General features: G+C 36.0%; 1 protein-coding gene across 51 annotated transcripts in view; it reads right to left on the bottom strand.

The window, feature by feature from the left end:
- Nucleotides 1-15,087, bottom strand: part of pcm1 (pericentriolar material 1) — a 30,922-nt gene that overhangs the window by 2,428 nt on the left and 13,407 nt on the right. For 4 of the 51 annotated variants that reach the window (XM_073910709.1, XM_073911639.1, XM_073910728.1 and 1 more), the window contains 23 exons: nt 14,370-14,533; nt 14,101-14,295; nt 13,763-14,012; nt 13,541-13,686; nt 12,799-12,974; nt 12,536-12,695; nt 12,048-12,400; nt 10,625-10,786; nt 10,292-10,348; nt 9,580-9,752; nt 8,089-8,220; nt 7,858-7,990; nt 7,516-7,662; nt 5,398-5,501; nt 5,166-5,300; nt 4,803-5,000; nt 4,660-4,719; nt 3,720-3,840; nt 1,665-1,816; nt 1,512-1,581; nt 1,209-1,399; nt 1,023-1,115; nt 663-786 (listed from right to left, as the gene is read on the bottom strand). In XM_073910709.1, coding sequence (XP_073766810.1) covers nt 663-786; nt 1,023-1,115; nt 1,209-1,399; nt 1,512-1,581; nt 1,665-1,816; nt 3,720-3,840; nt 4,660-4,719; nt 4,803-5,000; nt 5,166-5,300; nt 5,398-5,501; nt 7,516-7,662; nt 7,858-7,990; nt 8,089-8,220; nt 9,580-9,752; nt 10,292-10,348; nt 10,625-10,786; nt 12,048-12,400; nt 12,536-12,695; nt 12,799-12,974; nt 13,541-13,686; nt 13,763-14,012; nt 14,101-14,295; nt 14,370-14,533 — 3,496 coding nt within the window. 51 annotated transcript variants of the gene reach the window in all.

Here is a 15,087-nt window from a genome sequence, read left to right as displayed (position 1 = left end):
TTTTGGCATGCATCTTTCCATATGACTGCACAGCAGTATTGAAGGTACACATCTATATCTAAATAGTTCAAAGGTAGGGCTGCACAACATTGAAAAAAACTGACATTGCAAAATTTTGTTTTTCTGTAATCTATACCCTATATTAGGAAAGAATTCCTCATTTTAAATTGATTTAAATCATTTTTGGAGGAGTGCATCTAAATGCAAAATACATTAGAACAACAGAACAAATATTACAAAAAATTTGAGAAACCAGACTTTATGGAATTTCTTTGCAGCACTGTTAAACTCCAACTGAAAACCATAATCAAATGTAACAAAAACACTGCATTGTGTTTAAAGTAATAAATAATTAAACACAATTTATCATTGTTAAAGCAGTAAACTTTATAATTTCTTGTGCCTAAATGGATTCAATCCACTTCAAATCTTATAGTGCATTTCTTAAAAAACAACTGACTATTGAAGACACCCTTTTAAAAAAAATCATTCGCTTTAACCATTTGTATTCCGAAATAATATTTTAAGGCATATTCAAACATTTTACCACAGTACATCAAGCCATTTTACCATTGGCTTTACTCATTTGTCAGCACAAAGTGAATTATTTACAATTTAATACCATTAATAATGATCACTTATGATTTAGTTATTATATTTACCAGGCTCTTTGAGTGTTTGAGCATTTCCCACCAATCCCGTAAGCTCGCTTGTATTTCCATTGAGAATTTCAGCTGTCAAGTTGTTATTTTGCTGTTCTTCTGAGATCCTCTTACACAGCTCTTCCTGTACAGATTACAAGCAAAGAAGATGTGCAAGTAAGCATTTTTGTATTAAACATGTTAGAGAGTAAAGACAAATCTACATAACATGAAAACTACAGCACTAGTAGTGACTGATATTCAGCAGCAAAATAAATATTAAAATATAAATGAATATAATACATAACAAATTAGTGAATTTTAAACTGTAAAAAAAATGATTTCACAATGCCAAGTCAGCGAGACCACTGAAGCTCTTACCTCACACAGAACAGACATCTGAATAGGAAGATCCTCCACCTTCACAAAATCTTCCTCATCCGATCTCTGACTGGTATTTCCAGATCCAGCTTCCTGTCATTTAGAAATATATAAAGAAAAGAAGCTCAACACCTTATAATCTTCAGATAAATACTTTAAAGATGCTGGTTGAGATCAGTGTCGTACATCAGTGTTGATCATGACTGGAGAGTCTGTATCAGGACTGGCTGAATCGGAGCTCTGAGGAGTTTCCTGGACTGGAGCAGAAGTGCTGTCCTCCTTTTCCTCTTCTTCATCTCCCGAAGCAGATTTTTCCTCTTCTCCACCCTCTTCTGGAGGCTGAACAATGACTTTGGGATCAGACGGTTCACTATTTACTGTTTGAAATTGGGAGAAAATATGAACATAATATTATAGCTGCAACTGTAATGGAGTGTAATAATCAATAATAAATATAAAAAGTGTAATATTACAGAAAAAAAAACATACACTGACTACTTTCTGAGCTGTCTTGGTCTGATTTGGTTTCCTGTGGGGTTTCGTTTTGTAACGCAGAGCTCTGGATGAACAACAGGTCATTATTAGTCTATATTACTGAGCTGTGTCAGCTTATTTGCTATCTACTGTACACTGTAAAAGCACCTCTCTGTGTTCACTAGTGTTGTCCATGCTGGCTTGTAATGATGTTTGCACCTCTACAGGTCCAGCCTCAAACTCCTCCATCTCCTCCACTTCATTTTCATCTTCTCCACTGCCGTAGTTGCATAGAGCCTTTGTCTCTGCTTTAGACAGGCCTGAAGAAAAGAGCACAAGTCAAACAGATTCTTATCAGAGTCAAACACATTACGCAAAGGTTTTAACCTGCACATGATAAGACTAACAAAATCAAGCAAACAATCCACATGTATTAGTGCATAGGCAGAAAAATGGAGCAGAAAATGAAGTATAATAAATGGGAGTTCAGAGACACCACTTGAAAGAAAGAACATGGTAAAATTTACTTGCATTATAAATATGACTTTTACGGATACAGATTTTTTTTTTTAAAGGGAAATAAAATTGATTAAAATGAACAGCACATTATAAGATCTTGGAACTTTCTAATCAAATTATTTATTGTCAAATACAAGCAGGCGTAGACATTGAAACGCTTGCTGGAGACTTCAGGGCTGGTTGTAGCAGCAGTGCGCAACTTACACATTACTAAATATTTTTGTGTTGCACCACTGAACTTAGTGTCTTGAAAATCATGTCATTGTCTGTTATAGTGTCTGACTGTAATTTAATGTGCTATAAAAATGTCATTTATAATTTCATTTTCATAGGAAAGTTCATTGTTTCCGCAACAATCCTTCTTCCATGGTGGGGCGCCATGCCAAAATTCATTCCGTCATGGCTACATTACAGCTTCTCATTTAAAACATTCAAAATGTAATTTTTTAATAGCGGTTAATAAAAAAAATTGCGCCAAAACGTATTAAAAGCTAAGTGAATTATAACAGCACAAACTTTTCTGTAACCGTAGTAGTGCTGTGCCTCATTTGTTTAACCCTTTAAGGTGACGTGCTGACTGACTGACTGACAGGTGCATGAGGCCAGCAAACACGACGTATAGCCGTTTCACTTTATTTTAGGACGCATTAAAGTCGCTCTGTAGGTCTATTAAAGACATTTATAAATATTCCTAGCAAATCTAATAAATGCTGGAGACATACTCGTTACACAAACGCACTAAATCGCTCTTCAGCAGCATTTATTCGAGAGCGCACAAGAAGATCTGTGCGCTCTTGAAGGGGCTTATATTTGAGGGGGCGTGAAGGAAGTTTTGTGCACGAGCAGAGAAAATCGGTGTGCAAGCAAAGAGATTGGCATGCTCGTAGGCTATAACATAAATGCGATCCCGACTTCAAATACTGCGCTCACAAAATTTGTCATTGAAATAACGCCACAGGAAGTAGATCTGTGTTTAAAAAAAAGGCCTGCCGCCACAGTTGGAAAAAATACTAGAGTAAACACTTCAGTTACATATAGTTGCACTAGATACCAAATTTTAAAGAAGTTTAACGATTTAAATGCTTCATATTGGATATTACGTCATTCAATGTGACCAAGCATGACTTTATGGAGAGCTTAAGAACTAATAACTATGGTTTGCTTTAAGAACATGTGGTGCAACCGAAGTAAGAACAAATTTAGTTACAAACTACCTAGTAGTTACTAAGCCTCTAGTGTGGACTTTAAACTCCAGTTTAAGAAAGAAATTACGATCAGCTGGTGCAACCCTACCCAGGTCTCAAATGGTGCAAACTTGCATTTTCTTATGACATTAATTTTTTATCAAACTAAATTGATTGAACAGCAAAGTCTGTTTTTCTGCCATTTTTTATTAATAGTCATTTCCCTATAGGCAAATAAATCAGACATTCTAAAACAATATCAGAAAAAAGCTTACTTCTGCATTACAGCATAGGGTCATTAAAATAGATTGATACAAATATGAGAGAACTTTCTTAAGCACCAAAACTGGCAGTTGAAAATTCAGCTCATCTATTTTGTTACATTTTAAAATACTTTTTTTTTCATGTGGTGGTAAAATGGAAATTATTCTACAGTTTTTACTGACTTGAAATTGAGACGTCCACAACACTATTTCGCTATATGTAAGCACACTAACTACCATGCCATACTAGAACTTACTTATAGAAAGTGGCAGTCCTTCTTCCTCTTCAACCTCAGATGCTTCACTGCTCTGTGCTTCTTTCTCCTTCTCCTCTTCTCTCTCATGAGGCATCTCTTGCCGCTCAGTCTCATCCTGATCCTGAATGGGAAAAAAAAGAAAACCTTTAAGTCAATTTTCAGCATTCAGATTTGCAAAAAAAAAAAAAATCATAAACCATTGGGTTTTTGCTGCTGTCTTTACTTTGATGTAACTTTGAACGGAGGGTACTTTTTACACACCACACGTTTGGTTCGCACCCAGATTCATTTAATGTCAGAGTTTGGTATGTTAAGCTAGTGTGAACGTGTCTTCTGAACTCACGAGCAGTACCCGATTCCACCAGAAAGAGGTGGTCTGAGGTACAGTTTGCATTGCCTCTAGTCTGGTTCACTTCTGATGTGAATGCAATCGTACCAAATAACAGAAGTGAAACACCAACTGTACAACAAACTTTAGTTTTCATAACGTTAATTCACGCGTGTATGTCTGCGTAACAGTAAATGTTACCCTAATGTCAACCAAGTGCAAACACAGATAATATGTGCTTGTCTCCTGAAAAAAAAGCTTCTGCAAAAATTGCATTATGTTCTGAAAAATGTTTACTATTTTTTTGCAGCAGATAGGCACAAGTGGATCTCTGTATGTTACCAAAACCAAAAGAATGACTGTAATGTGCATACATCTTTCCATTTTGTAGCTTTGCTTTCATGGCCTTCACTCAGCAATATCCGTACACAAAACATCAGCTTGATGATGTATCGGAGTTCAGAAGGGAAAAAAGATGGTTTGAACATACATGTGGCAAGTGGGGAAAAATTTAACTTTGATACAGACCAGGCAATTGAACCAAGTGTGAAACACCCTGAGTCTGCAAGCTAACATACAAAATTATTCAGCTGTTATTGCACTTTAACTTACTCTGTCTTCATCAAAATAGGATGGTGAGAACGTCTTTTCTCTCTCTAGTGTTTTCATCTCCTAAACAAACAATGTAAACATTACTCCTTTAACACAAAAGTACTGCTCATACATAGGCAGAGGTTGAATTTCACACATCTTACCTCAGTGTGAGGCGAGTGTTTAGGAGATGTGTGGTCCGACCGCCTCTTGGTCCTGAGTTTGTTTTTGGAGGTGTTCTGATCTAAATCTTGCATCAGTCTGAAGAAGGCGAGCTCATTAAACAGGATCTCAGAGATCTCCACCAGCAGATCCTCACCGCAGTCCTGCAACTTCCGACCTACAAACTTGCTGAGGGAATCCTGTGCCAAGAACATCAGTATCATGCACTTAAGAAACCAATTGAAAACATTTCCGACTAACATAATATCACTAATGCAAGTAAAGTCACCAAACAGCAATCTAAGAAAAGCAAACAATAAATAACAATGAGCAAGGCAGAAAATTCACATCAGAATATGCCTGACCTGCAGGATGCCTTCCAGCTGCCGGTGGAAGAAGCGAACAAACTCTTTGCTTTCGTCATTTTGCTGAGTGAGGTTGAGCACCATGTGTCTCACAGCCTTAAGCAGCTTCTGTGAACACACCTCCCCAACATGTTCCTGAAAGAAAGACACATGAGAAACAATCTGTCAACAATCTGAACCCCTTACAGTTGATTAATTTGCAAATGTTAAGAGAAAATTAGCGCAAACTCACCTTTAGGAAGGGAATGACCTCTGTCATGATGGCTTTGATCTGTCGGTCCAGCTGTTGGGTGTCAATCTGAGGACAATGTGCATCTGTAGACAAATGTCCTGCACCTAATAATGGACAGACATGCAAACAATGCATTAAAACAGCCAAGCAGAGCTACTTAAAGCGGTAAAAAATTAAGCATTTAATATTGGCAAGCAAGCAGAGCTTAAGGTAGTGCCATGAAGTAAAACCATGAAGAGCAACTCGAAACTTAAAGAAATATTGCATTCATATTTTTAAGTTGGTAAATGAGAACACACCAACAGCACATATTTGAAATGAAAACTTAGCTTGTGATTGACAGCAGGGATGGGCAGTATTTATCATACATGTATTTTAAATATAAAATTGTATTTTTTTAATTTGTATTTTATAGGGGTCAATTATGTCAATTGGTTTATATTTTGTATCAAAATACTTTTGTGTCTTGTGTTTTTAAAATACTGTAATATACTTTGTAAGAAGTCTACATGAGAGAGAGAGAGAGAGAGACAGAGAGAGAGAGAGAGAGTTTTAATTGTATTGCCATTTTAGCTTCTACGGCTATGTCATGGCAAAAAAAAAAAATTTAAAATCAGATCAAGTTTACCACATTTTATAAATACCACTTTTCTATAATTATAAAAATATTCTAACAATTAAAAGTACCAGTAATATATAAAGACAGTATAATGCACAATTCGGCATCAGCATTTTTACTTAAGAAATGAGATGAAATAAAACATCAGTCCTTAAAAACAAGAGGAGCCTTCAGCACAATCATTCTCAGTGTTGGTGCTGCAGGTGGAAATGCAGAAGAACTTACAAAAAACACCTAAAGATGCTGTAGTGGTGTTCACTAAGGGGGCAAACTGAGACTCTTCCAGTTAAAGAAGAACTGAAAAATCCTGGAAGATTGAGTATACTGTACAAATAACAGTAGTTTTGGATGGACTGCTGATGTAGATGCCAAGAAAATAAGACAAACAATATAAAAATAAGTCTAACAGTGGCGATTCCTACAATTCTTCATTGGCTGTTTCAAATGCCAGATGATCTGCAGATGCACTGTACAGTAATTAAGAGATGTCAAAATGGCACAGTACAGTATATGAGAGACAAATATTTATTTAATAATACTCCAGTCTATACAGACAGAGATAAGTTTTACATTTTGCATTGAAGAGTACAGTTGCAAATAACATGATTTAGGAAAATTACTAAAACTGGAGATTTCATGTGTTTAAATCAGGTAAAAAACTACATTTATTTAACAAAAAAAAAACACCTCTTAACACAATAAAGAGATACAGTACTATATTCCATCTCATTATCTGCATTACATGTTTTTTGGTTAGTGATTAAAGAGATCACCTTCAAAACAGGACTTTCTGTATGAAAATTGTACAAACGCTATGCTAAAATGAAAAAGAAAGTCAGTTTAATGACGAAGTGACTGATCAAATATGCCTATTGAGTGAAGGTTTGCGAAGAAATGTCATGCTCCCTTGGAAAAGTATTTTGGAGTATTTTCAAAATACAGTGTTTGATTTTGATACATTTGTGGCTGCTGTATTTGGTAGTTTATTCTGATACACATAAAACTGAGGTACTTGGCATTTTATTTTTAAAATACATTTCAATGTATTTTTGCCCATCCTTGAATGACATTTTTTATAAATAAATAAAACATTTTAAACTGGTTCTCTGAGAGGAAAATTTCAATGTAGAGGAACTTTTGAGCCAGGTCACACAACATGCCATTAAGCAGCACATGATACAGACTTCCTAGAATGTAAAGTAAATATTTTGTAATATCACATTAAAAAAATATCTCAAAAATGTGCATTTAATTAATTATGAAACATATTTACTGGCAGTGACTATTTGTCAGAAACATTGTGAGCAAATGCAATGTAATAAGCGACTATAGACACAAGTTTTTACAACCCCCCATCCTGCTAGTTGACTGTTTTTTTTGCCATTGTGTTGGAAAACCTCATACAATGTTTCTAATGGAACGCTTCAGATAGCACATTTGACACTGTTGTAAGTGTCTGTCGGGTCTGATGTGCAGTGTGACAGTGATGGCAGCAGTACCTTGAGTACCTTGAGGTGAGGCAACGGTGGCAGCAGCAATGGCAGAGCTGTGCTCAGGGTTATCTGTGTTACATTCAGCCCTCAGCTTCATGCGCTCATACTCCCTCATCCTGGCCAATGCCTTATCTAAATGAATGACTGTGTTACCTGAAAGAGCAGGAAGGAAATAAAAGGACAGAGAGAGCGAAACAGAAAAGTGTTCAAGTGGAGTATGACAGGATTCAGCCCAGCACAGCCCCAGCTTTAGCAAAGCAAGCATGATCGTAGGTAAGCAACCCCAGCCTATAGGTTTTTAGCATGAATGAGCTTGTTTGCACAAAAAAAGTGCTGTTTTCTTCTTACCCAGGTCATCACTAGCAAATGGTTCAAGGTTGGAGGACGTAGACAGAAGGCTCTCATTGTCCATGGAGTCTCTGTCTGGTACCCTCTTCAATACAGAGTTGGATTTAACAGTTACAATCTTGTCAGATGCATCCTGGAAACATAAAGGATAGAAAAACACTCAGCTTGTGTAATAATGTGTAAAAAAAACAAAAAAAACAAAACAACAACAGATGGAGAGCAAATTCTCACATTGTCACTTGTAGCCAAGCTCTCACTAGGCGTGAGCTCTGATTGGGAGCCTGTTGCCCATACAGCTGGACCTAAAGAGGAGGCCTGCTCATCTGCCACACTCTTCTCCGTAAGGTGTCTCGTTACAATGTCCTGGTAGTCCAGAGCCAGAGATACATAGACAAAAAAAAAAGACAAAAAAAAAAAATTTAATTAATAATATATATATATATATATATATATATATATATATATATTTATATATATATATATATATATTTATATATATATGTGTGTGTGTGTGTGTGTGTGTGTGTGTGTGTGTGTTTGTGTGTATAAAAATTTAAACCTCTTTAACAAAATTGTTTTGTATAATTTTGTTACTATCACTTGTACATAAAATATATATTACACACATATATTATGCCTAAGCAATCTCTCTCTCTCTCTCTCTCTCTCTATATATATATATATATGTATATATATATATATGCTTTTGTTTGTGGACCAAAAACGAGCTTTTTGAACAACACAGAATGAGAGATAGGCATACATTTATGCGCGGCTAAATAAAACGCAAAAAAAAGTTTTGCATGAAATAATTCTCATACTAAGTACTTTTGCATGCACAGCAGCACAGAAACATGACAAAACAGTGACACAGCAAAGACGAACTGCTGCTCTTGCTGTTTTCAAAAGACGCAAATGAAGGTGCAGCTGTTTGTCTGCATTGCAGACAACCATATCCAAATCCATATCCACAGACAACCATATCCATGCTGGCACATAAACCCTAAGGATGTTCCATATTGAATCTAGTTTCGTTATGTAACTATTTATAGTATAGTAAATATTTATATCTATTTTTTTACTGAGGATTTGCACCATGTTTATTTGGACTTTATTTGGACTTTGACACATTATTTATTATTTTCTTATTTTTTTATTTGTTCTTTGTAAGTGGTGTTGTTTATAGTAACTGAAAATATATTATTTGGAAAAAGTCAAATTTGCTTCACTGTTCTATTATTTTGTAACATTTGTAACATACCGTATACCGCGAAACCGTCAAACCGTGGTATTGTTTTAGACGATTATCATACCGTAAAAAATTCATACCGTTACAACCCTAATATATATATATATATATATATATATATATATATATATATATATATATATATATATATATATATATATATTTTTTTTTTTTTTTTTTTTTAAATCAAAACAAACTTTTATTTTGGATGCGATTAATTTTTGCCCAGCACAAAAATGAATAAATAAATAGATGGTTATTACTAAATATAAATAACTTAAATATTTTAATAAAAATAAAAACAATAAACCACAAAGAAAACTGTCACGAAACTCTCTAAAGGGTCTACTACTGCAGTCTTAAAGCAGTTATTAAAGCTAGGTTCTGTAAGTAACAAATAGAAAAAATTCATTTTTATGACTTTATTAATAGCCATCTAGATGGATAGCACAGTACATGGTTGTGTACGGTACCTGCAATGAGTAAAGCGCCCTCTGGCGTAGATAGTCTGTATTGAGCAGTTGAAGCTCATGGAAGAGCTCAATGAGAAAGTGAGGGCGAGACTCATTCTGAGAAATCAATGTTGCCACTTCTGAGTAGATTGTTTCTCTTAAGGCCTCAAAGAGTGAGAAATCACTGCTCACATCTACAGAAAAGAAATGTACAATACAAAAATTAAACAAAGCATTTAAGAAGTAGATCAACAACTGTGGCCACCACTAATGAATCTTACAAATATTTAACTATTCAAAACCTTAACATAAGTCTAAGTAAATCATTTGCAAATGTTTCAGTACATTCAAACCATTGTTCACTGAACATTTAAGGAATTTTAAAAGTTTAACACAAAACCATGCACAGACATCAATTCATTTTCAATTCAAAAGCAAACATCCATATCAAAACACAATGGAATTAAATGTTGTCATCAATAAAACTATGGATTTTCCCCCCTTTCTTCCAATGTTCTAACATAATGCTACTGTACAACAGAAAGGAAGTGCTTCTAAAGCTGTATATGTGTGAGAGATTCTACCCCTTCAAAATAAAAACACCTAGTTTATATCTAGCGCTTTTGGATGTAGTTTCTATAACAGATGAAGAAAAAGGAGACAAGGGGAACACACATGCAGAAAATGTTAGCAAATAGTTAGCACATCAAACAGCTGATGAACATGGAGTTACCTGGGACTTCAGTGCATGCAATTCTGTTAGAGAGAAAAGGTGTTCTCCAAGCATATGCTGTGAAGAAACCAAGAACAGAACCAAAAATGAAATGGGAACGAACAGAAATTAAAATGATAGTGAGTACATTTTAACAGTATATGGACACAGGGAACACAAACAAGATGCTTAAATAAAAATGGGAACATGTTGCTTCTCCTGCTACACTGCTGGAAGGTGCTTCTGAGGTTGTAAAATATTAGCAATAAGAGAGTATTCATTGTTCTGCATGTGAATATAGTGTTTAATCCAGTGAGATCTATAGCTGAATGAGATCCGTATGAAAAGTCATACCAGATGAGAGGTCGTTTGGCTTGCTGTTCTTAGTCTTGCTGTCCAGTTTTTCCTGTGTGAGCTTGTCCAACAGACCCTGGTTGAGCTCTTTATATTTGACCTGATTGGAGCGCTCTCTTTCAAAATGGGAGTCACTTGAAACACTGTCACTGTCCACAGAAGCTGAAATGGAGGATGAAAACAATAAATTAACTCTCAGGCTTTATGCATTTTTTTTCTCACCCCTTTCGCAGTCAAAAAAGTTCAATTCAGCTTTGCCAAATATGCTACATTTACAAGCATATAGCGAATTGAAATTAAGCTACTCTCAGACTCAAATAAATACAAATAGCAGTGCTTCCTACACATAAGACTTTACTAGGGTGGGCCAGCCAAGTATATTAACAGATGACCAAGTATATTAAGTGACTTGTTTTTTTACTTTTAATAACATCCTTTACACTTTTTTTTTATATCCGCTCAATATAACCAAACATCCGCAATCGATTAAGTAGTGGAAAATCTTCACTCGTTTACCCGTTTCGTTCTGTGTGCACGTGAACTGTCAACACTCCCACAGACAGTATAACATGTATATAACAGTATAATATGCACTGTATGCCCACAGAGATGCACCTTTTTGAGACTTAAAACCAAGCCTGGGTTTATAAATCTCTGGGATTCAACTTTTGCTTTCGCTTTCTAAAGCTTGTATGTGTTTTTGCATTATCTTTGTACTTAAGCCTACCTTTGATTGGCTTCGCAACTGACTGCGCACGCACTTCACTATATACTCCATGAGGTCGAAATGACTGGTCTGAACTGGCTGCAAAATATATGTACACAATTAGTAATGATTAATCAACACATCTACACATTTTAATCTTGTAATTATGGTAAGTTTTAGGGATATTGTCTCTTTTTATTCCTTTTTCTGTCATTTATTTCTCATTTGCTGATTATTTTATTAATTTATGTTAATATATTACATAGACTATTTTATATACATTTCTAAAATGCTTTAGCATTCAAGTTTGCTTTGAACTTGAAAGAGAGAGAAGCACTTTAACCCATTGAAAATAAACAGTCTATAACAGTGTCACAATAAATTAAATTCTTGTTGAAAAATAATTATGTTTTGTTTGTCGCATATAGTTAACTATATATGTGATGTGGGTAAATGGTGTGTTTCAATCCGGCAACCACCGCAAGTATATTTCAAACCTGTAGGAAGCACTGAATAGTTTTAGTAAACTTTAAGAGAGAAAAATACTATAAATAAAAATAAGGGCACAAAGAAAGTTGAGTGCAAATAATTGAAGAGTGCAGTGCAATGAGACTTTGAATTTTAAAGTGCCAGAGCTAATTTTTAAAGTCTATATAGAAATACTATGAGTATATCAAACCAATAATGATGCAAGTCAAACTTTAAATACAGACATACCAGTGTTCTTCTGTCCCCTGCCTCTCTTCCGGCGGCTCTTCATGTTGGGGGTCTTGTCTCTGGATGCCAGGCTGGCCTGTGCCGCAGCCTTGCGTCCTGCTCTGAAGGTCTTGGTGACAGTGGTTGGGTCTGCTCTGTCTGGCAGGCTGCTCATAGACTCCTGGGAGTCAGGTATATAAGAGCGATCCCGGGAGGTAGAAGGGTGAGGGACAGGAGATGAGGAAAGCGAGTTCTGCTCTACCTGACTTGGATGGTCTGAGGTAAGAATGGGCCTCTGACTAGAACGATTCAGAGAGGAGTTTAACCAGCTGGAGTTATTAGCATCAGTCAGATTATCAGAGTGAGACTGGAACCTATAAATGGAAGAGGAGAAAAAAAAAGGATAAGTTTTTCTTCTTTTTGTTTTTTGAGCAAGATTCCTTAGTTGAATTAGAAGCTAACCAACATTTAAAGCAATTCTTACATTCTTTAAAAAATAAATATTATACCGTTTCTCTGCATTATTGAGTGGAGATCTCTGTAGTGGAGGGGGGAAGCTCATGTACTCCGTTTTGAGGGATATATTTGGATCATGATGTTGATCTGAACTAGCCTGGTTCTGCTGGAAATCTCCAACTGAAGGGGGAAACATGGGAGCGAAATTAAAGCCTGAAGACAGAAATGAAGAAGAAAGTTATACGTGAATATTTTTTTTTTTATTAATTAGATTATTTCTCTTATATAAAGATTTAACGTTAGATGACAGACTTACCAGTTGGAAAAGGGGAGAAATTTGGAAGTCCAGGAATATTGAGTGCATTGACAGATGGGTAATTTAGGAACATTGAAGGAGATGCAGGATCATGCGCAACACTTTGATGCTGCTGTTGTCCAGATGATGACTGGCTCTGCTGCTGCCGCAACAGATCATTCAGAGTCTGCTTCAATCTGTCACAAATAAAAACGTTAGTGATAAATGAAGCCAAATGTTACAAAACAGAGTCTATTTTAATTAAATTCATCAAATTAAATTAAAAAAGTTAAATTAAATAAAAAGTTTTTACAGTATTTTAATCCATGTTGTTTGAGTATAAGAGTTCAAATGCAACATAAATGGCACTACAAATAATGTTAACACTTTCAAATAATGGTCCATTAGTTAATTTACTAACATAAACAAAATTAATTTATTATTTTTTTATGATTAATATATTTATTAGATCTATGATGTTAGTTAATGTTATTTAACATATATAATATTAGTTCATGCTAACTCACAGTGCTATAACTAATGTTAACAAGCACTACTTTGGATTTTAATAATGCATTTATAAATGCTTTACAAGATTATTGATACTTAATGTTATTAAATACATTAACTAATGGACCATTTCTGTAAAGTGTTACCCAAATATTTGACAGTGTAATTTATAGAAAAGGTTTCATTCCTAATAAGTAATATCTTATACTTTATTAAAATGAATGTTTTTCTAATGAAGTGTAAAGACACACACCGATTGACATTGTTCTGCTGCCAAGCCAGCTGTGTGTAACACTGGTTTAGCTGGTGCATGATGAGAGGGACCTGAGGAGAGGTCACATTATTGGGCACAACACCGCAGGGGCCAGTGAGCAGAGCCTGCAGCATGTATGAAAGTGTCTACAGAGTAGAAATAGGATGTTAGTGAGATGGGGAAATCAAGATGTTGACAAAATCCATTTTTGTACACTCTCACCTGCTGATCCTGAAGCAGAGTTTGGCACATGGTAGTGCTGAAGTTAAGTTGTTTCTGGAGGTGTGTGATCTGCTCCTGCCAGTGTGCTGGTGCAGCACCTTCAGCGAGAGACAAATCAGCTGCCCATCGCAGGTTCTCCTGCCTCTTCGCTTTGCTGGAACTTCCTCTCTCAGACTGCGGCTGCTGACGAGAACGACCTCTTGATCTACGAGGGGAAGGACTTGTGTTAACTTCCCTGAGAACTTTCAGACTGCAAAATGTTAAAGGCAATTAATAAAGAGATGGTGTAGATTTCCTATACAAACTTAAAGCTTCTTTAGTGTGAGCCTTTTATTTACCCCTCTCTGTTATTCCTGTTGTAGTTGCGTTGTTTTTGTGTAGAGCAAGCATGCCGTTCATCGGTGGAGCTGGACTCCTCTCCCTCATCACGTTCATCATCATCATCATCTTCCTCAGCTCCGACCTCAGAGGAGTAATCATCATCCTCATCACCAAGAGGACACTGTGTAGAACCACCCCATGTGGCCACCGTTCTAAAAGGAAGATTATGATTAGCAACAATTGCCATTATGTCAGCGTGCTGAAAAATGTGAAGGCTGTTCGTTACCTTTCATCACGACTGTAGGACTGGGTCTCGTGTGTGTCGCTTCTGAATGGAGAGTCAGGGAGTGTGCTTCTCCTCTGCTGCTCTGCCATCAGACTCTCCAATTGTTTCCGTCTCTGTCTCAACTCCTCACGCAACATCTGGTGCCTTCGCATCTCTGTCCACAGCTAACATAAAAATATACTTTTAGATTAACAATAAAACAAAAGTTACTTTATTAAAAATCGATTTAGAAACCATCTTTTGCCTGCTTACAGATAGTCCTTCTCCAAAAGTACAAACCAACATATTCTAACATCATGATGACAAAGGTGAGCTGCTGTTTATTGCAATTGATGTGCGCTGATTAGATTAATCAAAAATAATTTAAATTGATATTTAGAACCTATAATTGATTTAATTTTCCCTAGTCGACTTTTTTAAAATAATTTTAAAATTTTTCCTACCACCTGTGGTCACGTGAGGCTAATCTGTTAAGGCTGATTGTTGTTGTTGATTCTGCGACGAGAGTATGTGTATGATCCGGCGTAGCCTTCATGCAGTCTCATACCCGTGCACCTCTCAAAAATGCAACTGCACATAGCGACGAAGTGTAGCTTAAGCTCTGTGATTGGTTAGTTTGGTAGCATTAACCAATGGTACCATGGTATGGGCGGCACAGAGAGCTGCGGGACAGCATACAGCCCGTTGGAGCGAGTGTTTACAAGTGTGCGAGCCACAT

This window comes from Danio rerio, chromosome 1 (assembly GCF_049306965.1).
Source record: "Danio rerio strain Tuebingen ecotype United States chromosome 1, GRCz12tu, whole genome shotgun sequence".
NCBI classification, from domain to species: Eukaryota; Metazoa; Chordata; class Actinopteri; order Cypriniformes; family Danionidae; genus Danio; species Danio rerio.
This window is presented reverse-complemented; position numbering and strand designations above follow the sequence as displayed.